The 25,445-nt window shown below is 56.0% G+C and overlaps 9 protein-coding genes and 1 non-coding gene across 10 annotated transcripts; 5 read left to right on the top strand and 5 right to left on the bottom strand.

Annotated features, from left to right (window-relative positions):
- Positions 1 to 78: 78 nt before the first annotated feature.
- N656DRAFT_706396 (uncharacterized protein) lies at positions 79 to 2,044 on the top strand (the record flags this gene model as incomplete). Its single annotated transcript, XM_064811349.1, has 2 exons — positions 79 to 397; positions 471 to 2,044. 2 exons carry the CDS (start codon positions 79 to 81, stop codon positions 2,042 to 2,044), a joined length of 1,893 nt encoding a protein of 630 aa, XP_064671832.1.
- Positions 2,045 to 3,484: 1,440 nt separating this feature from the next.
- N656DRAFT_750227 (uncharacterized protein) lies at positions 3,485 to 5,075 on the top strand. Its single transcript, XM_064812991.1, has 3 exons — positions 3,485 to 3,637; positions 3,716 to 4,491; positions 4,568 to 5,075. Exons 1-3 carry the CDS (start codon positions 3,598 to 3,600, stop codon positions 4,862 to 4,864), a joined length of 1,113 nt encoding a protein of 370 aa, XP_064671833.1. The 5' UTR covers positions 3,485 to 3,597; the 3' UTR covers positions 4,865 to 5,075.
- Positions 5,013 to 8,114, bottom strand: N656DRAFT_581052 (uncharacterized protein). The gene has a single exon (XM_064810171.1). It carries the CDS (start codon positions 7,817 to 7,819, stop codon positions 5,396 to 5,398), a length of 2,424 nt encoding a protein of 807 aa, XP_064671834.1. The 5' UTR covers positions 7,820 to 8,114; the 3' UTR covers positions 5,013 to 5,395.
- Positions 8,115 to 13,128: 5,014 nt separating this feature from the next.
- On the bottom strand, positions 13,129 to 13,729 carry N656DRAFT_580961 (uncharacterized protein). Its single transcript, XM_064810170.1, has one exon. The coding sequence runs from the start codon at positions 13,608 to 13,610 to the stop codon at positions 13,191 to 13,193; it is 420 nt and encodes a 139-aa protein (XP_064671835.1). The 5' UTR covers positions 13,611 to 13,729; the 3' UTR covers positions 13,129 to 13,190.
- Positions 13,730 to 15,283: 1,554 nt separating this feature from the next.
- N656DRAFT_t51 lies at positions 15,284 to 15,355 on the bottom strand. Its single transcript has one exon. It is a non-coding gene; the product is annotated as a tRNA-Met (tRNA).
- Positions 15,356 to 16,186: 831 nt separating this feature from the next.
- On the top strand, positions 16,187 to 19,511 carry N656DRAFT_828041 (uncharacterized protein). Its single transcript, XM_064818521.1, has 2 exons — positions 16,187 to 16,735; positions 16,824 to 19,511. The coding sequence occupies exons 1-2, from the start codon at positions 16,585 to 16,587 to the stop codon at positions 19,229 to 19,231; spliced, it is 2,559 nt and encodes an 852-aa protein (XP_064671836.1). The 5' UTR covers positions 16,187 to 16,584; the 3' UTR covers positions 19,232 to 19,511.
- Positions 19,512 to 19,650: 139 nt separating this feature from the next.
- N656DRAFT_843825 (Nnf1-domain-containing protein) lies at positions 19,651 to 21,173 on the top strand. The gene is made up of 3 exons (XM_064819107.1): positions 19,651 to 20,284; positions 20,404 to 20,531; positions 20,643 to 21,173. The coding sequence occupies exons 1-3, from the start codon at positions 19,925 to 19,927 to the stop codon at positions 20,941 to 20,943; spliced, it is 789 nt and encodes a 262-aa protein (XP_064671837.1). The 5' UTR covers positions 19,651 to 19,924; the 3' UTR covers positions 20,944 to 21,173.
- Positions 21,174 to 21,566: 393 nt separating this feature from the next.
- Positions 21,567 to 22,826, bottom strand: N656DRAFT_796753 (uncharacterized protein; the record flags this gene model as incomplete). Its single annotated transcript, XM_064817563.1, has 2 exons — positions 21,567 to 22,230; positions 22,312 to 22,826. 2 exons carry the CDS (start codon positions 22,824 to 22,826, stop codon positions 21,567 to 21,569), a joined length of 1,179 nt encoding a protein of 392 aa, XP_064671838.1.
- A 226-nt stretch (positions 22,827 to 23,052) lies between these two features.
- On the bottom strand, positions 23,053 to 23,869 carry N656DRAFT_581828 (uncharacterized protein). Its single transcript, XM_064810174.1, has 2 exons — positions 23,728 to 23,869; positions 23,053 to 23,643 (listed from the first exon to the last, which is right to left on the bottom strand). Exons 1-2 carry the CDS (start codon positions 23,760 to 23,762, stop codon positions 23,154 to 23,156), a joined length of 525 nt encoding a protein of 174 aa, XP_064671839.1. The 5' UTR covers positions 23,763 to 23,869; the 3' UTR covers positions 23,053 to 23,153.
- On the top strand, positions 23,709 to 24,430 carry N656DRAFT_581517 (uncharacterized protein). The gene has a single exon (XM_064810172.1). It carries the CDS (start codon positions 23,825 to 23,827, stop codon positions 24,278 to 24,280), a length of 456 nt encoding a protein of 151 aa, XP_064671840.1. The 5' UTR covers positions 23,709 to 23,824; the 3' UTR covers positions 24,281 to 24,430.
- The last annotated feature ends 1,015 nt before the right edge of the window (positions 24,431 to 25,445 follow it).

Below are 25,445 nucleotides of genomic sequence, written 5' to 3' on the forward strand. Positions count from 1 at the left end.
ACATCGACTTAGTTTTCATGCCTCCTCGGCGCTTGCATTCTCTTGAAAATCAGATTCTGGCTCAGTCCGCCATCTGTCATGGCCGACCAGTGCATCGTCTGTCTGGAGCCCCTGGACGTCGAAACCAACACAACCCCACCGAGCCCTGCAGTGCAGGAGCTGCTCGAGAAGCTCAAAGCTCAGCATGAACGCCTCGCCATTGAGGACCCAGACGCACTCGCCCGAATAAATCTAAGGAACGAATCTGCATCCGACAACACCAGCCATGTAGCCACAATACCCGTTTGCGGTCACGTACTGCATGATAGCTGTTTGCAAGAATGGAGCGAGAAGGCAAATAGCTGTCCCATCTGTCGTCAAACCTTCCATCTTGTCACTGTTTACGAAAAAGTTGGAGGTGAGTTCGCCACCCACGCTGTCTGCACTCTTCCGGCAATTTTCCGTTTTACTTACATAGGTTGGTTTTGCAGGCAAGTACTTGTTCACCCGCCGAGTCGAGGACAAGAAGCAGGTGCCCGAATTCGATCCCCGAGCGCTGGCCGATGAGAATCCCCAGGAGCCAGAGCTACCCTCCAACCCCTGTCCTGTGTGCAACTCCGCCGACCATGAAGAAGTCCTACTACTTTGCGATGGCTGCGACTCCGCGTACCACACATACTGTATCGGGCTCGACAGGGTTCCGGCCGGCCATTGGTTCTGCATGGAATGCGTCCACGCCTTTGGCCCTGAGATCCTTCTCCAGCCTGAGAACGGTGATGGTGAGGACGGCATTTTGGGGGTTCCGAGGTACTTCTTTCCACGCACCCAGGCCAGCATTCGACGTGCCATGCAACGGGATCGATCAGACGACTGGCATGGAGCCTGGGGCCGGATCACAGGCCGGGTTTGGGATGCAATCGAATTGGACCTCGACTACCAAGATGAAGAAGACTCGGACCTTTTTGAGGGCTTGCGCCGGTCACGGCAATTACGCGAACGGGAACGACTCGAGCACGAGCGATGGCAACAGCGACTGAACATAGCCAGCCGCTTGGGCGCACGAGACGTGTTTGCAAATAACATGCCCAGTCTGGTTGCACACACTGTAGAACACCCTGAGACCCCGCAACAGTCCGAGGAGCGGCTAGCCTGGGGCGCTTTTGAGAAGGCGAGAGATGAGGAGGACCGTAAGCGAAGGCCGCGCTCGCGCTCGCCCGACCCCCATGAAGAGCCACATCACGAGCCTGAGCGGAAGCTGAAGCGACCGCGAACGAGACGGCTACTGACCCAGAGTGGCGAGTCATCATCCACCGTCAGGGATCCAGGCCCATCTGATCGACAAGACCGAGAATGCTCACCCCAAAGGGCACAACCATCGAGGTCAGCGGAGGAGGCCCCCTCCTTTCTTTCATCGCTGCTCAAGGAAGTTGAAAGCAGCACCCCGTCGAACGAAGAGCGCCTTAGAGACATCTTTGTCCATCCTCCTAATAGCGAGCGGCATGTATCTCCCGTCGGGTCGCCATCGCCCAGCCATACGTCAACTACGCCTTTGAGCTCACATATAGAGCCCATTTATCATCGGATAAATATTCCATACTCGCCGACGAGAGGATCGTCACCCACATCGATCAAGCAAGCCAGATCACCCTCACCAATCGGCCATCCGCAGAGGGCAGGGCAGTCTTCCCCCGAGAACAGCGACTCAGAGCCTCGCGGCCGTAAGCGGGAGCATCGTCACCACGACACATTGGAGCTTCGTCAACCGCAGCCTCGGCGGACAAGGCATGCGGTACTGCAAAGATCCCCACATACGTCTCCCGCACGGAGTCCGTTGCCCTTTGAGATGAAGCAGAGCATCAGCAGGATTGTGCGGAGCGCCCTGACCCCGCACTGGCGATCTAGCCAGCTGACAGCAGAGCAATATGAAGCCATCAACCGCGACATCTCACGGAAGCTTTATGAAGAGGTAAAGGACCCGACGACGGTCAATGAAGATACCAAACAGGGCTGGGAGAGGATCGCGTCGCAGGAGGTTGCGCGCGCGGTCGCGTCTTTGAAGGCCTGAGACGTTGACCGCCACCGGCCGGTACAGTTCTGGAATTTTGTTTTCCCCTATAGAGGGCATACAGCACCGTGATGATCATGAATGAATATGGAAATGACGGGAATGTGGGACCTATAGATGGCGATGGCCGGGTGGTTTCTTGCTTTCTTGCCTGCTGTTTCACTGGCCGCATGATGGGGCGTTAAGGACGTGGTCTGGTGACTGATCTGGGCGGGGCAGGCATCGGACTCTGGATCTCGTTAGGATACCTACATACCCTTGGGAGGACACTTCGTCTGGAATGGGACGGGATGGCGTGGGGGCGATATGGGGCCGGCCAAGTGGTCTGTATTTTCTGGATTTGGTTCTAACTGCTGCTTGATCATCAGTACTGGCGCGGGAACGGCGTGTAACGATTTTGAGTCTATGTCAGCTCTCTACATATCCTCCCTTTTAGCGAGTACCGTATGCATGTGGACAGGCGCAGGCAGGTAGCAATGCTTCTTGATTATGGGCACTGCTGCGCATCCAACCTCAGGTTTGTGAGTTGAGAATACCTACTGTTATGTACGATACCGGGCGAAGGCTTTCACATGGCAGGCGGATGGAAGGGGAATATTGCATTGCGAAGAGTCGGATGTCAAAGCAATATCTGAAGGGTAACAGTATCTCGGGTCTTGTGACTCGATCTGGTGTATTTATGTATGCGTAAATATCTTATACCCCTGATGAGGTTGTAGATGGAGAGAGTCTAAAAGCGAAAGCGCTTCTACTCGGTAGATCTGGCGTAACAACTGCGCGGCTAAGGATTTGCCAGACGCAAGTGACTACGGGTAATTGCGAAGCGAAGGAAGAAATATGTAAGTAATATCGGTGGCCTCGTAGGCGTCCATATCCCGTGTGTTTGTCTGTAGTCAACGAGCTCGAAACCTCAGGTTTGAGCGTCCGTATTTAAAAGATGAGCACCAGCAACCCAAGGCAGATAGAAAATCAAGCGGCGGGAGACACAGGCGAGACAGGGAAGTCTCATGATCCTTTGGGTGCAGAGTACGGGATATCGAAAACACCATCGGCCAACCGAGAAGTTGAAAATTTGCGGGTTGGGAATCCGCGACGCAATGTGAGCAGCATCTATCTAACAGCAACCCGGTAGAAATAACTGCCATCTCGGCGCAGGCACCGCTAGCGAATCAGCTGCATGTTCCCTCTGGGCACCTCTAAATGATCAGGACGTTTTGGAGGCGAAACAGGTCTTGATGATAAGGATGGGCGCCGTGAAGAGAAAGGAAGAGGGAAGCCGAAGTTTTCCAGGTCTCAGCAGGCAAAAATAGGGAGCAAGTCTGAGGTGGCTCGTGCACCTCCTCCTAAAGTGGAGGCGAGTAGGCCCGATACAGAAGGCGGTGAAACAAATAGCGAGTTGGAAGAAAAGTGGAACTCGCTTTCCGACATCAAAAAAGTTCACGGCGTCTGGCGCGCCGGAAGTTGACGATCGAGGTCCCCTATCAAGCAGTACTCGACTCCGCTTCCTCAACCTCGACCACGTTGGGCGTGCTAGGAAGCTGTCACATCACGCCATGATGTCGGCGCCAGGTCGAGGGTCGGCGTTGCTGAGGAGTGAGTAATTATATATTTTATCGCCCTGGAATCTCGATTTGCAGAACTGCGAAAGGCTGACATGGCTCTCTGCCGCAGGCTCGCAAAGGGTCTGCTCCCAGTGCGCTCGGACAGCTGCGGGAAGAACAACGGCCCAGCCTTCTCCCGTGCTCATATTAGGCGCCCGCCGATACTATGCCACCGAGACAGCGACTCCTTCCATTCAACCATCCGAAACAACACCACCACCGCCTCCCCCCCCGGTCACAAGCACCACTAGGCCACCGACAACCGCCAATTCCGACCCAACCCGTTACCGCATCAAATCCGGCCTTATCCTGACGCGCCCGCCACTCCTCACGCGCGAGCCGACGCCCTTCGAGTCAGCGTTTTACCTCTACCAGAAGCGCCTGAACGAGCGGCTGACGGCGCCGTTCCGGCCGCGCTTCTACTTCCGCAAGGATACGGCCGGCGACCTGGACTGGCGCATCAAGCTGCGGGAGCGGCACGGCGTGCCGGCCAAGGACATTGGCCGGTACAACCCCAAGGGCCGGCAGGGCTGGAACGACGAGGTGCTGGTCGGCAGCACGACGTCGGGCCAGCAGTACATTTACGACCGCCTGCTGGCCGACGCCGAGGTCCGCGTCAGCGAGGACGGCGAGCCGATCCCGCCCGAGGAGCGCACCCCGGTCGAGAGGCCCATGCCCAGGCGCACCGAGGCCGACGAGAAGAACGACGTGCGCAGGCTGGACCGCGCGTTGGATAGGACGCTGTATTTGGTGGTGAGGAGGAAGGTGGAGGGCTTGCCCAATGGGGAAGACGGGGTGTGGGAGTTTCCGAGTGGATACGTGCCCACGGAAGAGACTCTACATGAAGTAAGCTTTCTCATCTCTACCTGACCGCCTGAGGGTCATGTCCCTTCTTTTTGCTGACTGTAAACCCCTCCCCTAGACCGCCGCCCGTGTCCTGGCCGAGTCAGCGGGCGTCAACATGAACACGTGGATCGTCGGTCGCGTGCCCGTTGCCCACCACATCGTCAAACCCGTTTTTGCCGAGGACGGAACGACATTACAGAAGCGTGGCGAGAAGGTTTTCTTTCTCAAAGGCCGCATCATGGCGGGGCAAGCCGATCTCTCAGGCAACAAGCACGGCCTCACCGACTTCAAATGGCTGACTCAAGAGGAGCTCAGCCAGACGCTGCCGTTTGATTACTATTGGAGCGTACGGAATATGTTTGGCGAGAGGTAGAGATGGTTCCGTCTTGTGAGCTTCTGGCATGCTCGGCGCGGCAAAGGAAGCGAGGAACTATCGCGCTCTATCTACGCTGTGTTGAACTGCACTGTAATATAGACATGTAGGCTATGTATAAATCCGTCAACTTGTTGCTTGTTCCAACAAGGCTCAGACGGAGGTATTTGTGTATATTTGTTTATTTCAATGTGATTGCTACCCGAAAAGGAAAGGTGAGATATCAATTAACGTGAGCAAACCCATCTCTGTGACTCTGTCCCTGTGAAAGAATCAGGTATTGCTACATCAGAAGCAGAATCTCGAACCCGTCATTGTGAGGATGAAAGACTATGAATCGGTGTTCCAACGATATGAATTGCCTAAGGTACCCGAAGAATTATGCAATCTGCTCGGACCAGAGACAATCGCATAGTCCTCAAAATGGTTAACGTATATCAAAACAAATGTAGCCGTCCCGATTTTCGCGGCCAGAAACCGACATTAGAATGAGATTCAAATCACAACATCACAAGTAATTCATTAATCATATCAGTCATACAATCTGCCCTTATACCCCGAGCTGTACCCGGGCCCGGCACTCATGCGCCTTCCTAGCCCGGGCCGCGACACAAACGGGTTCGAGTCGCCCCCAAATGCCGCCGCGCCGCCCACATCAATCCCGGAATCCCTCCTCCTGCTGAGATACTCGTCCCGTTCCCTCGCGGCGACGCGCCGCTCATCTTCTCCCCCTCCTCTCCGCAGCCTCTCCTCTACCACGCGGTATTCCCTTCCCCTGTCCCTATCCCTGTCCCATCGCCCGGCGGCGGGGGGAACACGGACATACCCGTGCGGACCACGCTCTTCAAACAACAACTCCTCGTCGTCGCCATCGTCGTCGGCGTGCGCCCTGAAATCCAGGTCATACTCATAGTCATAGTCGTCATACCCGACATCGAGATCCCCGCTATCCACTTCCACATCCTGACGGGGGTGGTGCTTGTAATGAGGATGAGCATACCGATCTCTGGCCGCCACGCCCACGCCAGGGACGATGCGCACCCTATCCCTGTCTCTATCTCTATCCCGGCCCCGGTACGGCAGCGAGATGACCTGCGGTCGCCGCGGCGGCGGTGACGACACCTCACGCTCACCGTTGGTGTTGGTGTTGGTGGTTGTGGCAGCCGCGGCCGCCGTCGCTGTCGCCGCCGCCACCCCTGCGATGCGCTCGGCCAGGTTGATGGCTTCCTCGCGGGTGTCGGCGCGGCCCTTGGCGTAGGCGTTCTCGGCGATCTGCTGTGCCGTGACCGGGTCCGGGAGCCCCGTGGTGGGGGAAGGGGGCATGGGTGCCTGCGGCGCGGTCGCGACCATTCCGGGCATGTTTCCGGGGCCGGTGGGCGGGAAGTACCTGGCTTGGGTTGGTGATGGGGCCTGGTGCGTTGGCAGGTAGGATGGGTAGTGACTGGACATGGAGTGCCGGCGACCGCGGGTGGTGCCAGGGCGGCGGTGCAGGTTGGTGCGGTGCGGCTGGATGTCGATGCCGCCGCTGCCGCCCGGGTGGTGGTGGTGGTGTGGCGGGGAGGAGCCGGGCGAGACGCCGTAGTGGACTTGTCTCTCTGGAACTTGCGGCCCGGCGCCGTGGGCACGTCTCGGCGAGAGGCGCACAAAGGATGCATGCGGGCTGGAGTCGTACGAGTTGGTCGAGGGCGAAGTGAAAGACTCGTCGTCTAGGATGGAGAAAACGTCGGAAACGCTGGATGAATCTGTCGCAGTGCTCGGCGGGCCCTGGTGGCGAGGATGGGGAGACGGTGCTCTTCTGTGCGGCGACCGGTTTCGCCTGTCCGCTCCGTTCGACTGCTGAGCAGCGGGTTGGACGATGGTCACGGCAGGCTCGCCATCGGCTCGGGCGTGGTTTCCCACGCTTGGACGCCGCTCTACTTTACAACCTCCTGCTGCGAGAGCCATGGGCTGCCGGGGGAAGTTTTGGTTGATCGGGGCCTGAGGTTGAGGATACTGACCGTCCATAGGCCGAGCTGTCTGCTGAGCCATTACCGGCTGCATCACTCTCTGCTGGGCTCTTTGCCAGAGGGGAATGGGATCGACTTCAGGCCTGGGAGACCTCTTGTAGTAGGCGGTAAGGGTGACGCGCTCCGTGGCAGGCGGTCTCTTCGTTTCTCTCGCCCTGGAAGCGGGCCGTCTAGAAACCATTTTTCTTCCACCGAGGACAATATGGTACTCCTGGCGATGCTTCGAGCTTCGCCGATCCCTGCCCTTCTCCTTTTCATATGCCCTTCCCCTATCCTTATCTCTGTCCTTCTCCTTGACAACTCTCAGCTGATCATCCAACTGGACCAAGGTGGTTTGAAACCAAGCGTTGTCCCCTCTTTGGAGATCCTCCAAGACGAGTTCGATCTGCCGCTGCTCATCATCGCTCAGGGAAGCCCTCTTCTTTGCCACAGGCAGCGTGTCCCGATTCAACTCACGGACCGTCCGTGCCGCCTCCAGCTTGGAGATACCCGGCACTCTGACCTGGGTCACCCTCTTCCAGGACGGCTTCCGCAGCTCGCCGTCGCTGCCGTATCCGCCGCCGTCCTCGGCCTTTGCGAAGCGATACACATAGTACTCGGAGAGCATTTCTCGTGCTTCTTCAAGTGTCGGCGGCCGCTCCTGGCGGAGGTCGGAGATTTTGACCGAAGTGTTAGGGTGGCTGGGATACTGAGGCTGGTGTGGGTGTAACTGTAAGTGTGCTGGCGGTAATGCCGCTGCCCCTGCCGCTGCCGGCCTCATCTGGTATTGTTGCCCGCTGGGTTGCCGGGGACTAGCGTTGACAATACGCGGCGCTCCCGCCGAGGGAATATAGCCTCCAGGAGCAGGCGGCGGCGGAACAGGGGGCCTGTTAGCACTGGGCGTGTTGACAGCACGCCGCTGTGGCGAGTTCTCATGGATGGTGATGAAGTCCGGCATCTTGGTGGACATGCTCAAGGGCCAGGACTGACTGTACCTGACCGAGCTTTGGAGATATTTTCTTTTGCCCGTTCTGGAAGAAGAGTTGAGAGGCGGAGCAGGCCTGACACTTATACTACTGAAGCGAGCGGTACGTACGGATGGGTGCTTGTGGGCAGGGCGGCAGGTCTCGATCGTGGGGTTCACGAACTGCTGCGAGCTTTGGAAAGGTTGAGGATGGGACAAGATCAGGGCGCAGCAGGGACAATCTGGGGCAGCCACATCCGGCTGGGAGATGCGGAGAAGCCAACGATCACAGAGACTGGGCAACTTCTCGGTGTTTTATAAAGTTGCCCGTCTATAGTGGTCTAACCGATGCACCACCGCTTGGTTACGCAGGACTTATCGATCCGGACGGCATCTTTAGAGCCGCATGCCTAGCCCCCACTCCAACCAGGCAATGGGGAGAAACATGGAATGGACAGAGGTGGTCTGTGGTACTGGAAGTCGTCTCGACCGCGAGGAAGAGGAGGGCATAGTAAAATGTAGCACAAGCCACCGCAAGGCAACCGAACTGGTCGGCGGACCCATGTCGATATCGAAGAGCATTCTGGACGATCGGCTATCGCGGCGTTCGCAAAGCATATATATCTATGGGCCTCTCGCGGGTCTCGCGGACATGTCCATGCCATGTCAAGTCAGCAATTTCCGGGGTACAGAGTACTACTGTATCACATACTCGACATACCCAGGAAGTCGGATTCTCCTTGGCTAGCCCATAGCCCACCTCGAGAGCATGACACAAGCCGCCTGCGGCGGCTGCTCAAGCCCTCGTAGCCCTGCCGTGGTGGTTGCGAGGGCATATCGGTCGCACACATTAGTTAAGTCGGGCGAACCGCAGGTCAAGAAAGGCTAACCAACACGCCGGGCCAAGTTGCCTCGTTTTGACGGCCCTCCCTGACCGGGCAACGGAGCCAGAGCCAGAACCGTGTGGTATATGCAGCATTCCGCGTCTGGAAGCCACGGAGAAATGACTAACAGCTTGCCCTTTTCTCCCCAGCCCGCCGTTGGCGGTGTGCATCGCTCATGAAAGGACACACTAGTGACTGGTCCTGTTGCCCGTAGGTGTGCGTGTCTTGGGTCGGGGCTGGACTGCGCCGCTTTTGCGGCTATTCGTATCGTCTCGGTCTCCTCATTCTCTTCCTACATCTCTTTTACCGGTACCTTGGTTGATTTTCTGAAGCGATGCACTCGATTGCCTAGTCAAAGCCCGTGCTGTGTCGGTTTACCGCTGCTGCCGAGTCGTCAATTGCTTTGCTCTGAACATGGGCGTTGTGCAGCAGCAGCTGGTGCATAATAGAAGCGACTTTTGGTTTAAGATACTCGGTCGTCCAGGAGTTTGAGCATTTCAATTCCAGGTTGGTATGCTCCGCGATGTTTCACATGCTGCTGATAATGCTCTCTGCTTCACTTTAACCTTTTTTATCCACCGACAGCCTCACTGCTAGCAAGAGCGGTAGAGTCCCAGCAACACTACAGGGACACTGCCACCCGCGTGTTCGGACCGAGGGGCTTGCTTTCCCTTTAGTAACTGACCGAATGAAAGTGCTCCGCCTCGCATCCGTACACCTGTTGAGGCCGTCCCTTCCTTCCCCGCTCACCTTGATCGTGCTCATTCTCAATCCCCTGGCTGCCACCCACTTTTCATTCTTCACGCTAACGATATCCTGCCAGTGTTCGGCTGCATCTGCCTTCGTCCACTCGCATGTCTTGGGCGATATGCAAGCTGCAAGGCTCGCATGAGTGCAACACCAACCGGCGAGCTCAATTAGCCCGAGCCTGTTTTGGCGGGCAAAGGACCTCCCTTGTCTTGTTCTGCTGCTCAATACTGTACCCGCCTACATCGTGCTATTGCCCGGCTGTGGTGTTTCTACCCAAACTAGGTTGAGCTCAGTGCATTCCGAACAATTGCAGCCGATGAGGCAGTGGCGCCGTGGCGGCAGGCCGAAACTTCTGACTGCCTTACTTTTCTCATCGCAAGGCTGCAAGTGAGCCAAGTATAGGTCACCTTCGGTTGACGAGGCCCTTCCTCAAAGTCAGAATTTCTTGCTGCCTGCAAAGACGTGGATGAGTTGCACCTGATCTGTGAGGTACTGCTTGCTGCCCAAGGGACTTTGACTCAGGCAGCAGTCCAGTTTACAGAGAGTCAGTACCTTCCTAGGTATTGTACCTTGTCTTTGTTGTCTAACCACGTCAAAGTTCTGGACCACCGCCGACGGTGTCCCCCGTCCTCGTATATCAATGGGTGCCGAACATACTCTGTCCGTTTCACTCTCACAAGCTCCTGGCCGATCCTGCACCGTGGGGTGATCGGATCGAAATCTAGCGTCCGGTTTGAGAATAACACGTCTACATCTTACGGCAATATATAAGAGTATGCTTCATGAGACGGATGCACCAGATTCCATTTCGCCGGACGATTCACGTCCAGTTGGTGTTTTCACAACATATTTTCGACTTGACCACGACTTATGGGGTTTGTGTAAACTCGCTCGGTGTCAGTTTAGGAAACGTCTGTAGGGTACTACAGCGTCATCATTCAGGGCCGCTGGCCCAGACCAGGAGTCCAAACACCGTTCCTTGTGTAGTGGGGAGACACAGCCGGGAGAAACAACCTTGCCAGATAAGGTGGCTTCACTCAAGAGACGCTCCAGCTGAAAAGTGCACATACCGTAGTAGTACAACGTTGTTTGGTGAGAGCCTCAGTTGAGGGCCGCATCGCCAATAGGCACATGTCAAGCATGGCATGCCTAACAGGTAGCAGGAGTTTGGTTCACTTGATTCTGGACGTGAGGAGGTTATCGGAACGACCAATCGATAGAGGAAATCGATGGTGTGGCAGACCAACCCGACCTTGATCCAGGGGGTGGCTTGATTTTCCTTCTGGGTGTTGAATAAGTACTCGGGCTAACATGATTGGGCACTCTTACAACTTGCAGCTACATTATGTCATTGGTAAGTCTCGGTAGCTCTTGGTAACGGAGTGTGATCATGGTCTCGAACACTCGAGGCTGGAGAGCCTGTGGTGTGAGAAGTAGAACAGGGCACAACAACTTTGCTAGAAAGAGTTGTGAAAAGGACAACTTCTATCCACAACCCTCCAGTTTGGCTACATCGCCTCCACCTCAGTCATTATGTACTTACAAGAACCCCTGAAATGAAGTGCCATCTCGTTCCCCAAAGTCTCGAAGAGTCCAGACTACCCAAGATTCTGACAACCCCTTGGGTACCATGCACCTTGTGGCGCACACAACCCCCAAGTCCCAAGTATCATTGATAAAAGGCAAGGAACGGTCTAGCCAATGAATATTTGATCTATGCTGTGAGACGGTTGCATTCTGTTTATAAGTTGTATGGGCATCATATAGCAAGCGGCAACACAGCAGCTCATCTCCTTGACTCGATTTCCCACTTCTGCTTGGGCTGGTGTTGACCAGGGCAAACAGAAAGACGCTCTGTCTTCAACGAAGAACAGAGTAGACAACAACGCTGCCGTCATGAGCGTGCTCCTTGGTCTGCTTACAGATCCGCTCACCTCTTAAGAAAAACACAATACACTGCAGCCACCATTGGCATGGCATCAACATCCGGAAGCTCAACATATAAATCTATCCCGTACAATACCAAAACACTCGCACATTATTTGTCACCATTGCCTCATGTGAAGACCTCCTCGCTCAAGCTTCGAGCATCCCCGAGTCCGAGGCACCGTACAACTCTCCAGGCGGCATAGAGAAGCCATGTAACGGTAACACATCACAGCATGTACCCCCATCGACAAGCTGCAAGACGTGTAGAACAAACATGAGAATGGCGGCATTCTCGGCACGGTAGGGATGGCATCTTTTGGCCTGCCGAGTTTCTTGCCCGTTCAAGTCAAAGCATTCAGCAGGGCCGGATGAAGTGTCCTATCACTGCATATGTCGAGCTTCCTCCCTGTCCGAACACTCCATCGTCCACCCGGTTCGGGACCGGAGAGGCACCCGAGTCAGTTTGTGTGATACAGTTGGTTGGAAACCCTCGGCCACTCTGAGACTCGTATCGACCTGGAAGTAGCAATGACTCGCAGAGAGTCACGTCGAGTAAAGCAACCACTCTATAGCTTCTAGCAGAATTGTACTCTACTTCCAATCCATGACCGGCCATTCCAGGAGCAAGTTCCCTTTCTACTAATAATACATGTTGTATGTGCGCACTTCAACTGCTCACCTTCTCATTAGTGAGCATCCTTATCACCATCACCCTTCTTGTCATCACCGTCGTCCTTGTTGTCATCGTCCTCCTCCCCACAGTCGTCCTCGTCATCCTCCCATTTCTCATCACCCTTCTCATGATCATCATCGCCATCATGGTCCTTCTTGTCAGTCTTGTCCCCCTCTTGATCCTTTTCGCAGTCATCATCGTCGTCCTGATCGTGACCTTGGCCCTTGCCCTGATCGTGGCCTTGATCCTTGTCCTGACCGTAGCCTTGGTCCTTGTCCTGACCGTAGCCTTGGTCCTTGTCCTGACCGTAGCCCAGATCGTGACCTTGGTCCTTGCCCTGATCGTGACCTTGACCCTTGTCCTGACCGTAGCCTTGACCCTTGCCCTGATCGTGGCCTTGGTCCTTGCCCTGACCGTAGCCTTGATCCTTGTCCTGACCGTAGCCTTGACCCTTGCCCTGATCGTGGCCTTGGTCCTTGCCCTGACCGTAGCCTTGATCCTTGCCCTGACCGTAGCCTTGATCCTGGCCCTGGCCGTAGCCTTGGTCCTTGTCCTGACCATAGCCTTGACCCTTGCCTTGATCGTGGCCTTGATCCTTGCCCTGATCGTGACCTTGACCCTTGCCCTGACCGTGGCCTTGGTCCTTGCCCTGGTCGTGGCCCTGATCGTTCTCGTCATCGCAGTCTTCATCATGGTCCTTGTCGTGGTCCTTGTCGTGGTCCTGATAGTCCTCTTCATCGCAATCTTCATCATGATCCTCATCGTGGCCTTTCCCGTCCTTGTCATCCGCGTCCGACGAGCCGTCTATCGACGGCACAGGAATATCCAGTTTCTTCTCAGGACCCAGGGCGTCCACTCGGTAGATTGCAAGCGGCTTGCAACTCCGATCGGCTGATTTATCACCAGAGATCCATGCGACGCCGCTGTAAGGGATGGGCAGCCCGTACCCCCTGTGGTGAACGAGGTCGCATGCGTGCCAACACCCTTTGGACTTGGATTCCGACTCGCCGGGCTTAGATGATACGACCAGTGCGTCATTGTCCCATTTGACCGGGGTGAATTCCGCGTGGAATGATGGGAACTTCTAAACGTGAATTCGTTAACAACTCAGAGGTGCGACTGACGGGGCAGAGAGAGCAGATCAAGACAGCAAGAGAAGTAGGTATGCAATATGCTTGCGACTTACATTGAAGGCAGGCACCGCAAGGTTGGAACCTTGTACTTGCTCCAATGACATGGTGTGCCAGAGACGTCTGCCGTATCCATCGTGCTGCTGCGGCCAGTGTGTAAGCAGGCCGGACTTCGATGGACGTCCGTCAGTGACCGTGTAGTCGAAGTAGAAGGTTGCTTCCTCCTTGGAGGGCTTCCATGGGCGAAAGTACAAGCCGACAATCTCCGAATCCACGACAAGAGGGATCAGGTACTGGCCGTCTAGGGCCTTGTCCTTGGAAATGCTGACTCTGAGGAAGTATGGACCAGTCTGGTTGTGAGTCAATCCAGCGAGGACGACAGTGGGATAGGTGAGGGCGGCCAAAAGGCCTGTGTAAACAGTGGCCTTCATCCTGACGCCAGAAGGCTGCAAAGGGGACGACGCCGACGGAATAACTTAAAGATTGGGTAGCTGATGCGTCCGCAATACAGAAGAAAACAAAAGACACAAGACAATGATGGTAGTGCCTGAATAATAAAAGCTGAGAGTGATGGTCCAAAAAATCTGCCAGCTGTGATGATTGATGAGAGAAGAAAGAGATCAGAACGGAACGAGGACGAAGTTCTGGGATCTTAAGCTCCCTCCATCATGGCAGTACCAGACTCCTTCCCTACTCTGCAACTGAAATCGCGGAAGGGACATGCGGTGGCCATCCTGGATGGGTCCGCTCCATGGAAGGCACGAACAGCGGCTCAAGCAGGAGAACCTGACGGCAAAAGTACCATGACGGCACCTGCACCGTTGGGGGAGATAGTGTCGTAAATGCTTCAAGTTCGACCGGGAAGCCTCGAAGGATACATGCTGCCTTGAATCCGAGTAAGATTGAACCACCCATCGCACCTTAGATCGTCGAGTGGCCAACAAGACAGCAGCCGGTCCCCAAAAGAGAACTCCAGGCAAGTGGTCTCCCTAGCTTCCACCGTCGGCAGCGACTCGGACCCTCCATCATCCTGGCCAACCGAACTGATTGGGAAATGCGCGGAATTGTCCAAGTGCCGCCGCCGACCGTTCTTTCCGGCTCGCCAGTCCGCCAAAGCAGTGACCACACTCGCTCTTGACCGAATCCTGCAATGGGATTCTTTTAGGTCCCTTCTTTGGCTGTGGGGGGAAGCCCGATGTGCGTGAATCGCTCGCAGTATTATCGGCTCCGGCCTTGAATATCTCCCAACCTCCCGTTAGGTCGAGGGGCAAAGAAATGAAAGCAACCTGATAAGGTTCTTCACAGGATTGGGCCAACTACATAGGCCTTCCAAGTCATCGCAATTCTTGCGTAGAGGTCCTTGGAATGCTCTTTTCTCCCTCGGCAGCACAAAGTACCATGTATCCATCATCCGACCGTCTTCTTGCCCGGTGTGCTGGCAAATAGCCACATGATGCCGCCAGCCATGTGCCTCCATAGTCTCGAGCAGGCGCATCAGCATGATCCTCGTTTTGACGGCCTCCTCCTCGGCCCATGTGTACCAAGGCTCTCCCTGGAGTTTGAACTCAAAGGAATCGTAGCTCCATTCGCCCTTGTCAAAGGCGCTCAGGGCCTGCAGCGTCCTCTTGATATTCGTAAGCAAGACACCGATATGGTCCAATCTTGGGCCCATGAAGTCGTAAACCACTCGCAACTTCTTGGGCCACATGGGAGCTAGAGCGAGCCATTCAACCGCTGGCGACAACCGAGGCTCAACAAGGAACGCCGAGGTGGCCGGCCCCTGGCGGAAGATGAGCGTGTCCTTGGCCGTATACCTTGTGCTACACAGCACGGGTGCGACGAGTTCCCAGGAGCGGCCGTGGAAGAAGTCGAGCAGGTGTCGCAAGAGTCGGATGCCGCGCACGGTTTCCTACTCAACTCCGTAGCCGCCGAAGGGCCTACCCTTGACCCCGTAATCGTAGGCGTCACTGCTTGGGCCGCTGGTCTTGATGCCAGGCGGCCAGAAAGCAAGTATCACTGTTTGGAGGTCATATTGGACCTTCAGGAAAGTTTATTACGAATCCCGCATCAGCACGGACATAGAGTCAGGGGCAAAAAATATAACTAGCTGCGACTCGTTTCGATCGAGTGACCTCCGGGTTATGAGCCCGGCGCGCTTCCGCTGCGCCACGCAGCTTGTAAGTTGATTGCTTGTTGATTTCAGACGATGGGAAAGTGGGTTATAGGCAGTCAGGGGACAAAGGCCGCCCCTCCTCCGGTTGCCCTTCTCTCTGAGGCGGATGGTGTCAGCTTTGTGGAAGGACATGGTGGCATAGGTAGCAGTGGGTGGTGAGGGAGATGGAAGGGAACTGATAGACATTATTGAGACTCTGTATTGGTCTGGACGATGGAGTTCTCGATGGGAGACACTACAGTCCTTCAGACACCTAGACAGGACTCTACGGATTTATCTTGATTTCTGACCGTCATCACACAGGCGTCAGACGCCATGAGCACGGGGAGTGAAATGAAATGAAATATGGCTCATTGGTGAGGCTTTCGGCAAGCTCTTGAACAAGCGACAAGCGACAAGGGCGCAACCAGCAAAACGCTTGCGCCCTGCTTGCGCCCCCCAATTGGAGGCTTCAAGGCGAGTGAGGTTCGAGAGATGCATGTATTGGCTATTGGCTTGGTTCACACGGGTTGGATCCACGGCTTGTTGTACCTTAGTTTTTCCAAGTAAGTACGGCCTAAAGCCGTATGATACTGATACAGATGTCCGATATTCCGTATCTGCTGGTGATGAGACAACGACGCCTGTTCAGTGGGATGGAGGTTTGCATTGCACTGAAGAAGTTACACACACCCGGTGGGCCCTTGGAGTTGCAAAGCTGAGGTGGTACTGGGTGGGTATTTCTTGCCAAGCCCAGCTAGTTAACTTTAAGTTAGTGCTAGGATGACAGGCCCCACCAGAAAACCTGGGGCCCAAGCTCGCTTCCGTGGCAACCAGATTGTTAGTGCCAGGCCAGCAGCATGCGAATTGAGTGTCAACGCTTTCTACGGTCCCTTCTTTTCTGGAAACATGCTACACCGGGGTAGTACTTGAACAAAGACGAAAAGTTCTCAATTCGGAGTCCTCTTGCAGCACCGGGATAGAGCCATCGCCGAAGCTTCATCAATGTGCAAGACATGGTAACATGTAGCACCGCTTACACGAATAAGTGCTGCATCGGACTGCCCCGCCATTCCTTTGCCAAATCATCGGCCCACTTGACGATTCAAACGGCCGGTCGGATTGCAAACATTCCAGCTACCTCGAATTATTCCTCCGAATTTCTCTGAGTGCGGCAGCTACCATTCATTCCTGACTGCCTACGCATATCCTCTTTTCGTTTCGGCGCTGCGCGGCGCACAGTGTCGCCGCCAATGGCGCCAGCAGACTCGCTCTCCCCGCCGGGGAGCAGTTCATACTCCTCCGACACATTAACAGTTGGCGACGGGACCTGGGATTTCACCAAGAACACATTCCTTCTGCCCAATCTCGTAGGGCTAAATTTTGAGACGATGAGATATAATGGTATGCGTCTTCTGTCTGCAATGCCTCCCCGACACCGGAAGGGACCTGGAATGCATAAGCTAATACGTGCAAACGGTGGCTTATCTAGGCATGGGGAACCGCTTTGCGACCTTCACGCAGTACCACAGTCTTATCCTCGGCCATGGTATTCTCGCCGCGATAACCTTCCTCTTCGTTGTACCCAGCGCCGTGTTCCTCATCAGGTTCTACGCCCGCCGACCGGGGAGGTCCGTCCACTATCATGCCTACCTGCAGGTCCTCGCTGTTGGCCTTTCCACCGTCGTCTTCGTGCTCGGCTTCTTCGCCGTCGGCCCGCCCCGCAATTTGACGAACCCGCATCATGGAATTGGCGTTGCCATCTATGTCCTGATTCTGCTCCAAGCCATCGGCGGTCGGCTAGTTAGGAAGCTGTCCGGCCGTCACTCGTTTAGGCTGCATATCCACCGATGGTGTGGTCGTGCTATCGCCCTCTTGGGAATTGTGCAGGTCCCTCTTGGCCTCACTCTCTATGGTTCGCCTCAGTATCTCTTTATCCTCTACGCTGTGTGGATGGGATTTCTGCTGCTACTGTACTTCATTCTGGACTATCGGGATGACGGGCGTCGGGAATTTGTCAGGGACGGTGTTAGCTACGCCGGCGGTGAGAGCAGCAGGGTGACGGAGTCAAAGTCGGGGCGCGGTTTCGGGTGGTTGGGTCCCCTGGCTGCCGGCGCTGGCGCTCTGGCACTATTCCGGGGCCGAAAGAAGAACCGGGATGCCGAACGGGCCCTAAGCCGATCTCCCAGTCCCACGGGTCGATCCCACCACGGACGCGAACCTACCGTGATTTCATCTCGCCGCGCCTCCGAAAGCTACTACGACGAAAAACATTCCGAGCGAAGACGTGCGAGCGGGGGAGGGTTTATGAACAAGCTTTTCGCGGCCGGCGCGGGCCTGGGGGCCGGCGCGCTGGTCTCCAAGATGATGAATCGCCGTAGCGGTCGTCATGATGATGAATATTCGGCAGTTGCTACAGATACGCCAAGCCGCGCACGTAGGTATGGACCGGCGAGCGAGATCACCGAAAGCACCGATTACACTGAACGGACCGAGGATGTCCGGAGACACCCCAGCACACATGACAGGCAATCGTCTATACTCCCCGCGCCTCGTCCAGGCGCCGCCGGGGATAGACCGAGGCCGATGACCCCGCAGCGCTCACATGCCGCAACCTCCAGGCTTGACAGCACGGTTGATGCCTCGGATTATTCTTCTTACGTCAGTCCCTCTAGGGCAGCACCCGAACGAAGACGAAGCGGGGGTGCGGGCAAGGGGTTCCTCGCTGGAATTGGACTGGGCTTCCTGGCCAAGATGGGTAAGGACCGTCGGGACAGGAGAGAGGAGGAGCGGCTGCGGGACGAGGAGGAGAGGCGAAGGGAGGAGGAAGAAGATCGAAGGGCCGGCAAACGGAGCTCGCGATATACGGGCGACGGATACCCCAGTCCATCAAGACGGGAATCTAGACGGCGCCCACACCGTCCACGTCCTCCACCATCGGCCGTCACCACTACAGTCAGTTCGATGATTTCAGGAGAATCGTCAATCGAGCCACGTGGCGATACGCCATACGAGCCGGCACCTCCAGGTGGCCGCATTCCTCCCGGTCCGGTCACAGTTCCGGGCGCGCCCCCTGTGCCCGTGGCAAACACGGGCGGGCCTTCGGCGGCCCCCCTCCCCGTTCCTGTGCCCATGCCAGCTGGGGGAGCTTCAGCGCCACATTCTCGATATGACGTAACGGAACCGGTTGCGATGCCACCAATGCCGGTCGATCCTCAGGGAATCCTCCGGCGCGACTCGGACAGCGACCACCGGCGCAGACGCGAAGGTGAAGCAGCCGCAGCGGCCGCGGTCTCGACCGCCAGCGCCCTTGCCGCGCGTGAGGAAGAAGAGCGTCGCCGGAGGGGGGAACGCGTGCGGGATTCACCCCAAACCAACCCTCCAGTCAGCGTTCGCGTGCATGTGCACGACAATCCCGACCGCAATATCACGCTGCGCAAGTTGACGGAAGAGGAAGCGCGTCGCGAGCAGCAGCGCCGGCGGCGGCGCAACGATTCCGTGAGCAGCATCTCAGGAGGCGAGTCGACGCCAAGGCGGTACCGGAGGGACTCGTCCAGCCAGCGAAGAGCCGAGACGGCGGCCGAGCAGGAGGTCGAAAGGGATAATGAGCCGATTGCCCCGCTCTCTCCGCCCAACCCGGCGTTTGCGAGAGGCTCGCGACAGAAAGACTCGGCTTACTACTCGCAAGGCCAGCCTGGGCCGTCTGGGGCCATGCCGGCTGCAGGCGCGACCGTGTCGAGTCTGGGGAGCCCTGCGGGGATAACAAGTCCCGGCGGCAGCCACGCGACCTTTACGAGCGGGCCGATTACGGACATGGCGGCTGATCGGAGACGGAGGAGGCGATTGGAGAGGAGGGAAGGAAGTAGTAGTAGGCAGCCGACGATGCTGGACTATAATTAATTCAGCCATGGGTCGGTATACTTATTCGTTCAAAGGCATGGCGTTCCGGTTACAGGGGCTGGGTTCCATTTATGAGATGAGGGTATGCTTGTGGAGATGAGATGTGTTGGGCGGTCACTGTTGTATGTACATACTTTTCCTTGGTTCCTGTGGATGTTCGGATACGATGAGATGAGATGATGGAAGACAATGGGAGGTAAACTTTGTGTTCGTAATATCAGATTGTCGTGACAATTCCTGCGGAGCAATACCCCTGAATTCAGTTTACAGGCTTGGCTGCATGTTGTTGACTTTATAGGGGCCGTGCACGCTGCAAGGGGAGAAGGCCAGAGCTCTGAGCATCACGGACTCCACCTCCACTTCTAGTGTACGACGCGAACCTGGAGGGGCAAAACGCGTCGGGACCGTACTGAACAGTTAAAGTACAGTACCTATCGCGACAGGATAACCATGCACAGGAGGTACTACTAGTACTGTCATTCTGTTCTCATAGCTTGACCTTCGGATTCAATTCATGGCAGCATAAAAGCAGTCTAGGTAGGCAATTCATCTTGCGCGCAAGCAAGCACCAACCGCGACGTACTCTTCTCAGGAACCGCCCTCGTCCAAGCAGCAGCACCAGTATCCTCACCGGCAGCCGCAGCTACAGCCGAATCAAGACATAGTCAACCTCAAGCCCAGAAAGACACAGAAATGCCGCCAGCAGAGCCTACAATACAATCACAACCCCAATTACCGCCGCCGGCAGCAGCGGACCAAACCGAGACGGGCAACGAAGAAGAAGAAGCAGACCCCGGCCCCGACCCAGAACCGGGGCCCACCACCGAACAAGAGAAGCAAACACCCGCCGCCGCCGCCGCCGCCACTCCCGTCGTCCCCGGCCCGCGGGCAACCCGTCTGCAGCAGCTCTTTGCCAGCGTGGCCAAGCGCACCCTCGACAAGATCGACGCCGACAACTTTGGCGCATGCTTCCCCACGATCCGGGACAAGGCGCCGCGGACGCTGGAGGCGGTGCAGCGGCAGATGGTGGAGCGGTTGGGTAGTTTATGGAACGTACGTTATTCTAATATTTAGTTATCTTTTAAGGCTTTGTCTGTAAGAATTGAAGGGCTTGGATCTGCCCAAGTGCACTACCTACCTATTTAATGCTAACCCGTGTGTGGGATCAACAGAAAGAATTCGACGCGATACTCGCCAACCGGCAGGTTGTTGCTCGGCTGAACGAGCTGGAGGACTTGGTTGCGGACGCAGCCAGGCGGAGGCGGGAGGCCGGGGGTGAGAGCGGCGAGCCGCCTGTTGCGTACGCAGACCTCTCCTCTCCTCTTCTCACCTATCCTATCTATCAGACCGTCCCCATTCTCACCATGGACCTCTTTGACTGACATATCTGTGCTATGCCCCCCCTGAGCAGTCCCCATACCCTCCCGGCAGACACCATTCTCGACGCACACCTCCAACCGCACCTTGCCTCACATCGGTCCCAGCTCAATGCAAAGCTACAAAACATGCAAGCGGCGAATGCGAAGCTCTATGAAGAGATACAAGCACAACGGGCCGAGATAGAGACGCTCTTGAAGGGTGTGGAGAAGATGCTTGCCGACGTGGATGGGGCGAACGGGTTACTAGGGGAAGTCGTAGAGGAACTCGCTGTCGAGACGAGGGCCGCTGACAGCGAATTAGAGAGTGCTAGGTCTGCTATGGCTGGGAGGTGATGTTGCTGGGTTCGATGACAAGGCATGATATCGGCGTTAGGGGCTACATTGGGACGGCGTTGGGGGCAAGTGTGACAGGTGATCAGCGGGTTTGACTCTCAATTCAAAGGTGGATCAACGGTGTGGGCATAAACAACCCAACCCATCTGCGTGTTTCACATGTACATTACATGCCCGTGGTATTATATACTGCGTGCTGGACTACACCAAAAGTCCTGATTGCAATCTTCCCCTCACGTCCAGAGGAATCCGTGACCATCCTGCCAGAAGAAATGTGGTATAATAATGCTGCCGACCCGTCCGCCCGCCCGCCTGCCTGCCTGCCCGCCCACCCGCCGCTTGAGACTTGCCATCTCGGCTCACGTAACATGCTAGAAGTGCAATGTAAGCAAGAAAAGAAACCAATGAGCAAGTCAGATGTGTCTCCCGAATGCCCGCCGCTCCCGATAACACCGCCCTGGAGATTGGGTATATAAAAAGAAATCCAAGTGCAAACAAAGCGGTTCGCACTTTGCAGGTCTAGAATACTACAAGATGACGGCGAATGACAGCGTGTACAAAGAGAAAGCACAGCAACCCTCCGGCCGTGCCGTTTAGGCCGAGATATCGGCGCGATGCCGTCCTTACAGAAGCCTGTTTTCGGCCATAATGACCTGCCAAGGCCCCATAACGTCCACCTCGCCGTAGGCTGGCGGGAGCACCCGGACCATGCGCCCCGTGCCCCAGTCGACATACCACCGTACGCCTTTCGCAACCACGTAGTTGCTCTTCCGAGGACTCTTGAACAGAAGCACAGCATAGCATAGCCGGGCGTATAGCTGATCGTGCGTCACGGTCCAGTGGTGCTGTGGGGCCCATTTGCCAGTGTTAGGGTCAATATTTTCGTTCGGATATGACGTTGTCGACAACCTCCCGATAATCGGGTGATCAGTTCGAGGGCCGTAACCAGGATTAGCGTCTTCGTCGCCGCCATACCCCCCGGGATCCGGCTGGTCGTCGTCGTCGTTCTCGTCGTCCACATCTTGGCCTTGCGAATCTTGCCGGCGCTGTTCGGTTAGCCTGGAAAAGCCGATGCTGTCTTCGGGCTGCGGTCGTTGACCACGGAGCCATCGTATCCTCTGGACACGCGGTATGCTGTAGTCCCTAGGGAAGTCACGTTCGTCGATCGGCGCCGACACATTGATGGCGGCAAATATCCCGTCCAACCAGGTAACAAAGGTGCCCAATTCAACGCACGATAATAGGAATTGGTCCGTCTCTAGCCTCATGCGGATGACGTACCGCCGCCTAGCACAGACTTGTCAGCTTTCGATGCTCTATAACAGAGGTTCTGCACCATTTGGATGGCGGCATGGGGATGCAACGCACTTTCTGTAATCCGCGGCAATACCCGCATCCGCATGGAGGAGGCTGTACTTTTTCTCGAGCGTCGATTTCCTGACCCAAGGGGGCTTATCGGGTGATATATCAGGCCCGTCGTGCTTTGTCAACCACAATCCTCGTTCCTTCTTGACAGAATAGACGTTGAGCGCTGTGCCACGCAGCTCGACGTACACCATCCTCCAGTCGCGGTACTCGGCTCGCTTCGTCGCGTCCTCAATCTCCATCTTGCGCATAAACACACCTTCCAGATGTACGTCGCACGAATACTGGGGAAGTACATCCTCGGATATGCTCTCAGAAGGCAATTCCCCAGCAGCAGCGAGTGCCCTCCTCTGCGCGGCTCTGACGGTCGATTCGTAGCTCGGCGGCTGGGCTGGCCGCGAGGTCATGAGATCCCGGTAGAACAAGTCCTCCTCCATCGACATGCGGCGCGGCCGCGCCGCTGGCGCATCGTTACCGACGCTGTGCTGGGAGAAGGCATCGCTGGACCTCGGCTCCATGGGACAGATACCTTCTCGGTGTTGGGGGATTGCGGCTGCTGCTGCGCGCTACGGCGGCGGCGGCTTCGTCGGCAATATCGACCAGGCCAATTCCGTCTTCCCCTCCCCTCCCCCCTCTCCCACTAGATGTGATTTCGTAGTTGCAAGCTGCGATTTCCTCCGTCCTTGGCGCGTTCTCTTCCAGCATGGCATGCCTGGCGCTGTGCAGGTTTGCAATAGATTCCCCACAGGCGCCGGCAGGGGTGAATAGGGGATAGCGGTTTTTTTGCGAAATTCAACGCCACGAGACCCCAAGCGCAAGCCGCCGCCGACAGCGCTTCTCTTCACTCAGGCACTTGGCGCCACTAGACTCACTATGCCATGAGGTGGAGATGCCAGATGCGAAATAGTAGCTGAATAGTCGCTGACCCGGCAGAGTCCACCATGAAAACTGTGTATGCAGACGATCAGGGGGCGGATGACGGTCAAGACTGGAACGCTCGATGGAGTAGGTGAGCAAGATACCACAACAAGCTCCAGGTGTCGAATACAAAATTGGGTCCCGGTATTAGCAGCGGACACAAGCGGCAAATGGGAAGCGAACAAGAAGATGAAAGAGGATAACGAGCGGTACGCGGCAGTTGACGCTATCAATAGAGGGCGGGATGCTGAAAAGGGAAAGGCACAGCGAAGCCTGCAAGGCTCAGTGCTGATCGGAGAGAAGTTGGTGACCGGGCATGGAGAATGGATGAAGTGACAGAAAGCGGCAGCGACCCCAATTATCATCCCATGAGGCCTTGGCGGCAGGTTTGAGGGGCTGAAAGCCACCCTGGAACTCCTGGAGACCCCAGCCGTCAGTGCTCCCGTCGCCTAGCGTATTTGACACCCAGATCCCTGGAAGCAGCCGTGCCAAGGTGCTTGCTTTTCTTGAGTTACTTTATCTTTTGATTCAGGCATGGAGCTCGCAGAGCACAGTTGGGGCAAGTGCTTTAGCTAAGCTTTCGTTAAACTTGCCAATTATGCCGGCGGTTACCGTTTCAACACAGCACGCCTGTCGGCTTGACGGGACGATTTCACGGCAATGGGCATTCGATGTGTCTGAATACCCGGCTGAACGTTGGTTCTGCAGGTCAGCAATCTACGACTCCTTCCTCGAGCAGAGACTTCACTTATTAGCTCAACAGTCTACACAAAATAGTCAGCAAGGTTTCTTCGCAACGTTGAATGGCGCCTCTTGGCCGCGGTTGTCCTGTCTGGCATATATTGCGAGCTACGTACCGTGTGGCTCGATCTCCGTTGACACCCTCATCGACTGTTTGATTCTTCCCAAAACGATCTGCCCTCCCCTGCCGTCGAGGTGCTTTCCCGCCCCGCCCTGTCGGCCGATGGGCGCACTGGAAACCTTGCTGCCAATCGCCGGCAACGGCATTGACCACAGTCATTCCACGCATGCTGGGCTAGGCCGTTCCGGGTAGGTGGTTACCGGAGAACACCTTGTGGGACAGTGGGACAGCTGCTGGGGTCCAACCACGAAGCTCTGTGATTTTTTAGACGAGAGAAGAATTGCCCTCTAATTCGCTCTTGCCTCTCTCTCCCTCTCGTGTCACTCTCTCTTTCCAGCTGGAACCTGTGCCGCAGCCGGGAGCCCCATTGTCCTACCATGTCTTTTCCAGAAGGCAGGTAAAGTGGCAAAGAAGTCCCGGGCCACATGCTTTCGCCGCACAGCAGCAGAAACCACGCGGAGAAGGGAAAGAGAGCTGAACTTGGCAGGTAGGATGCTACAGCAGCCGAGGGCAACCCTGCGGATCCTCGGGTCTCCCTTGGCGAAAGGTTGGAATTCGGCCCTCTTCTGCTTTTTTTTTTTTTTTTGTTTCACTAATCACTCTTGTTGCTCCTGCTCTCTCTTTCCCATTCTTTTCGCATTTTCAATACCTCTTGAGACTGGGCTGTTGGTGGGACCCTAGTGGGCCCAGAGAGTCATCCATTCTTTTCTCAGTTTGCTAGTTATTCCTTTCAGGAAGGTGGGAACAGAGTGACCAGGGCCGACGCGTTCATCGGCTTCCTGGGGTTCGGCTTGCGCTTGCCTTTTCCTTCCAGGGTGCGGAGGCCGATTTTCAAATGATCACCACCAGACAAGGAAGGCGATGGACGCATTCCATTTCCCAAGATTATAGGGTACCGGTGCACAGGTGCCAGAGCTCGTGTAACTCGATAACAAAGCCAAACATCTTGAAGCTCACAACTCATTGTCATCTGGATTACCGTGGAGCTCGATTCAATGGTTGTCCAACCGCCCGGACTGTCCGTATTCAGTCCGTCTTACTCTACGTGATCGAACACTATGATCGAATTGGGACTAGAATCCGAGCAGTTCGGACCACAAGCTTTGCTCGTCCGAGCCATTGTACCTGTCTTCTCCCCGTACGCTAGCCTAGCTAGCTTCCGGAGCCAGTCCGGATGACTTGGAGATCTTCAAGTTCCAAGCTTTGCCGTATGCAGAATGGGAGTCAGATCACGATAAAACCCCCATGATAACCCCAGATTTGCCCGTCCCGCGACAGCTCACATATGCAGAGTGGTATATGTATGTACAAGTACATACTCCCGGCCTCGCGGGGTTACGAAGTCGAGCCCGTTGTG

The sequence above is a fragment of the Canariomyces notabilis genome (genome assembly GCF_033297395.1).
Source record: "Canariomyces notabilis strain CBS 508.74 unplaced genomic scaffold N656scaffold_6, whole genome shotgun sequence".
In the NCBI taxonomy this organism is placed as follows: Eukaryota; Fungi; Ascomycota; class Sordariomycetes; order Sordariales; family Chaetomiaceae; genus Canariomyces; species Canariomyces notabilis.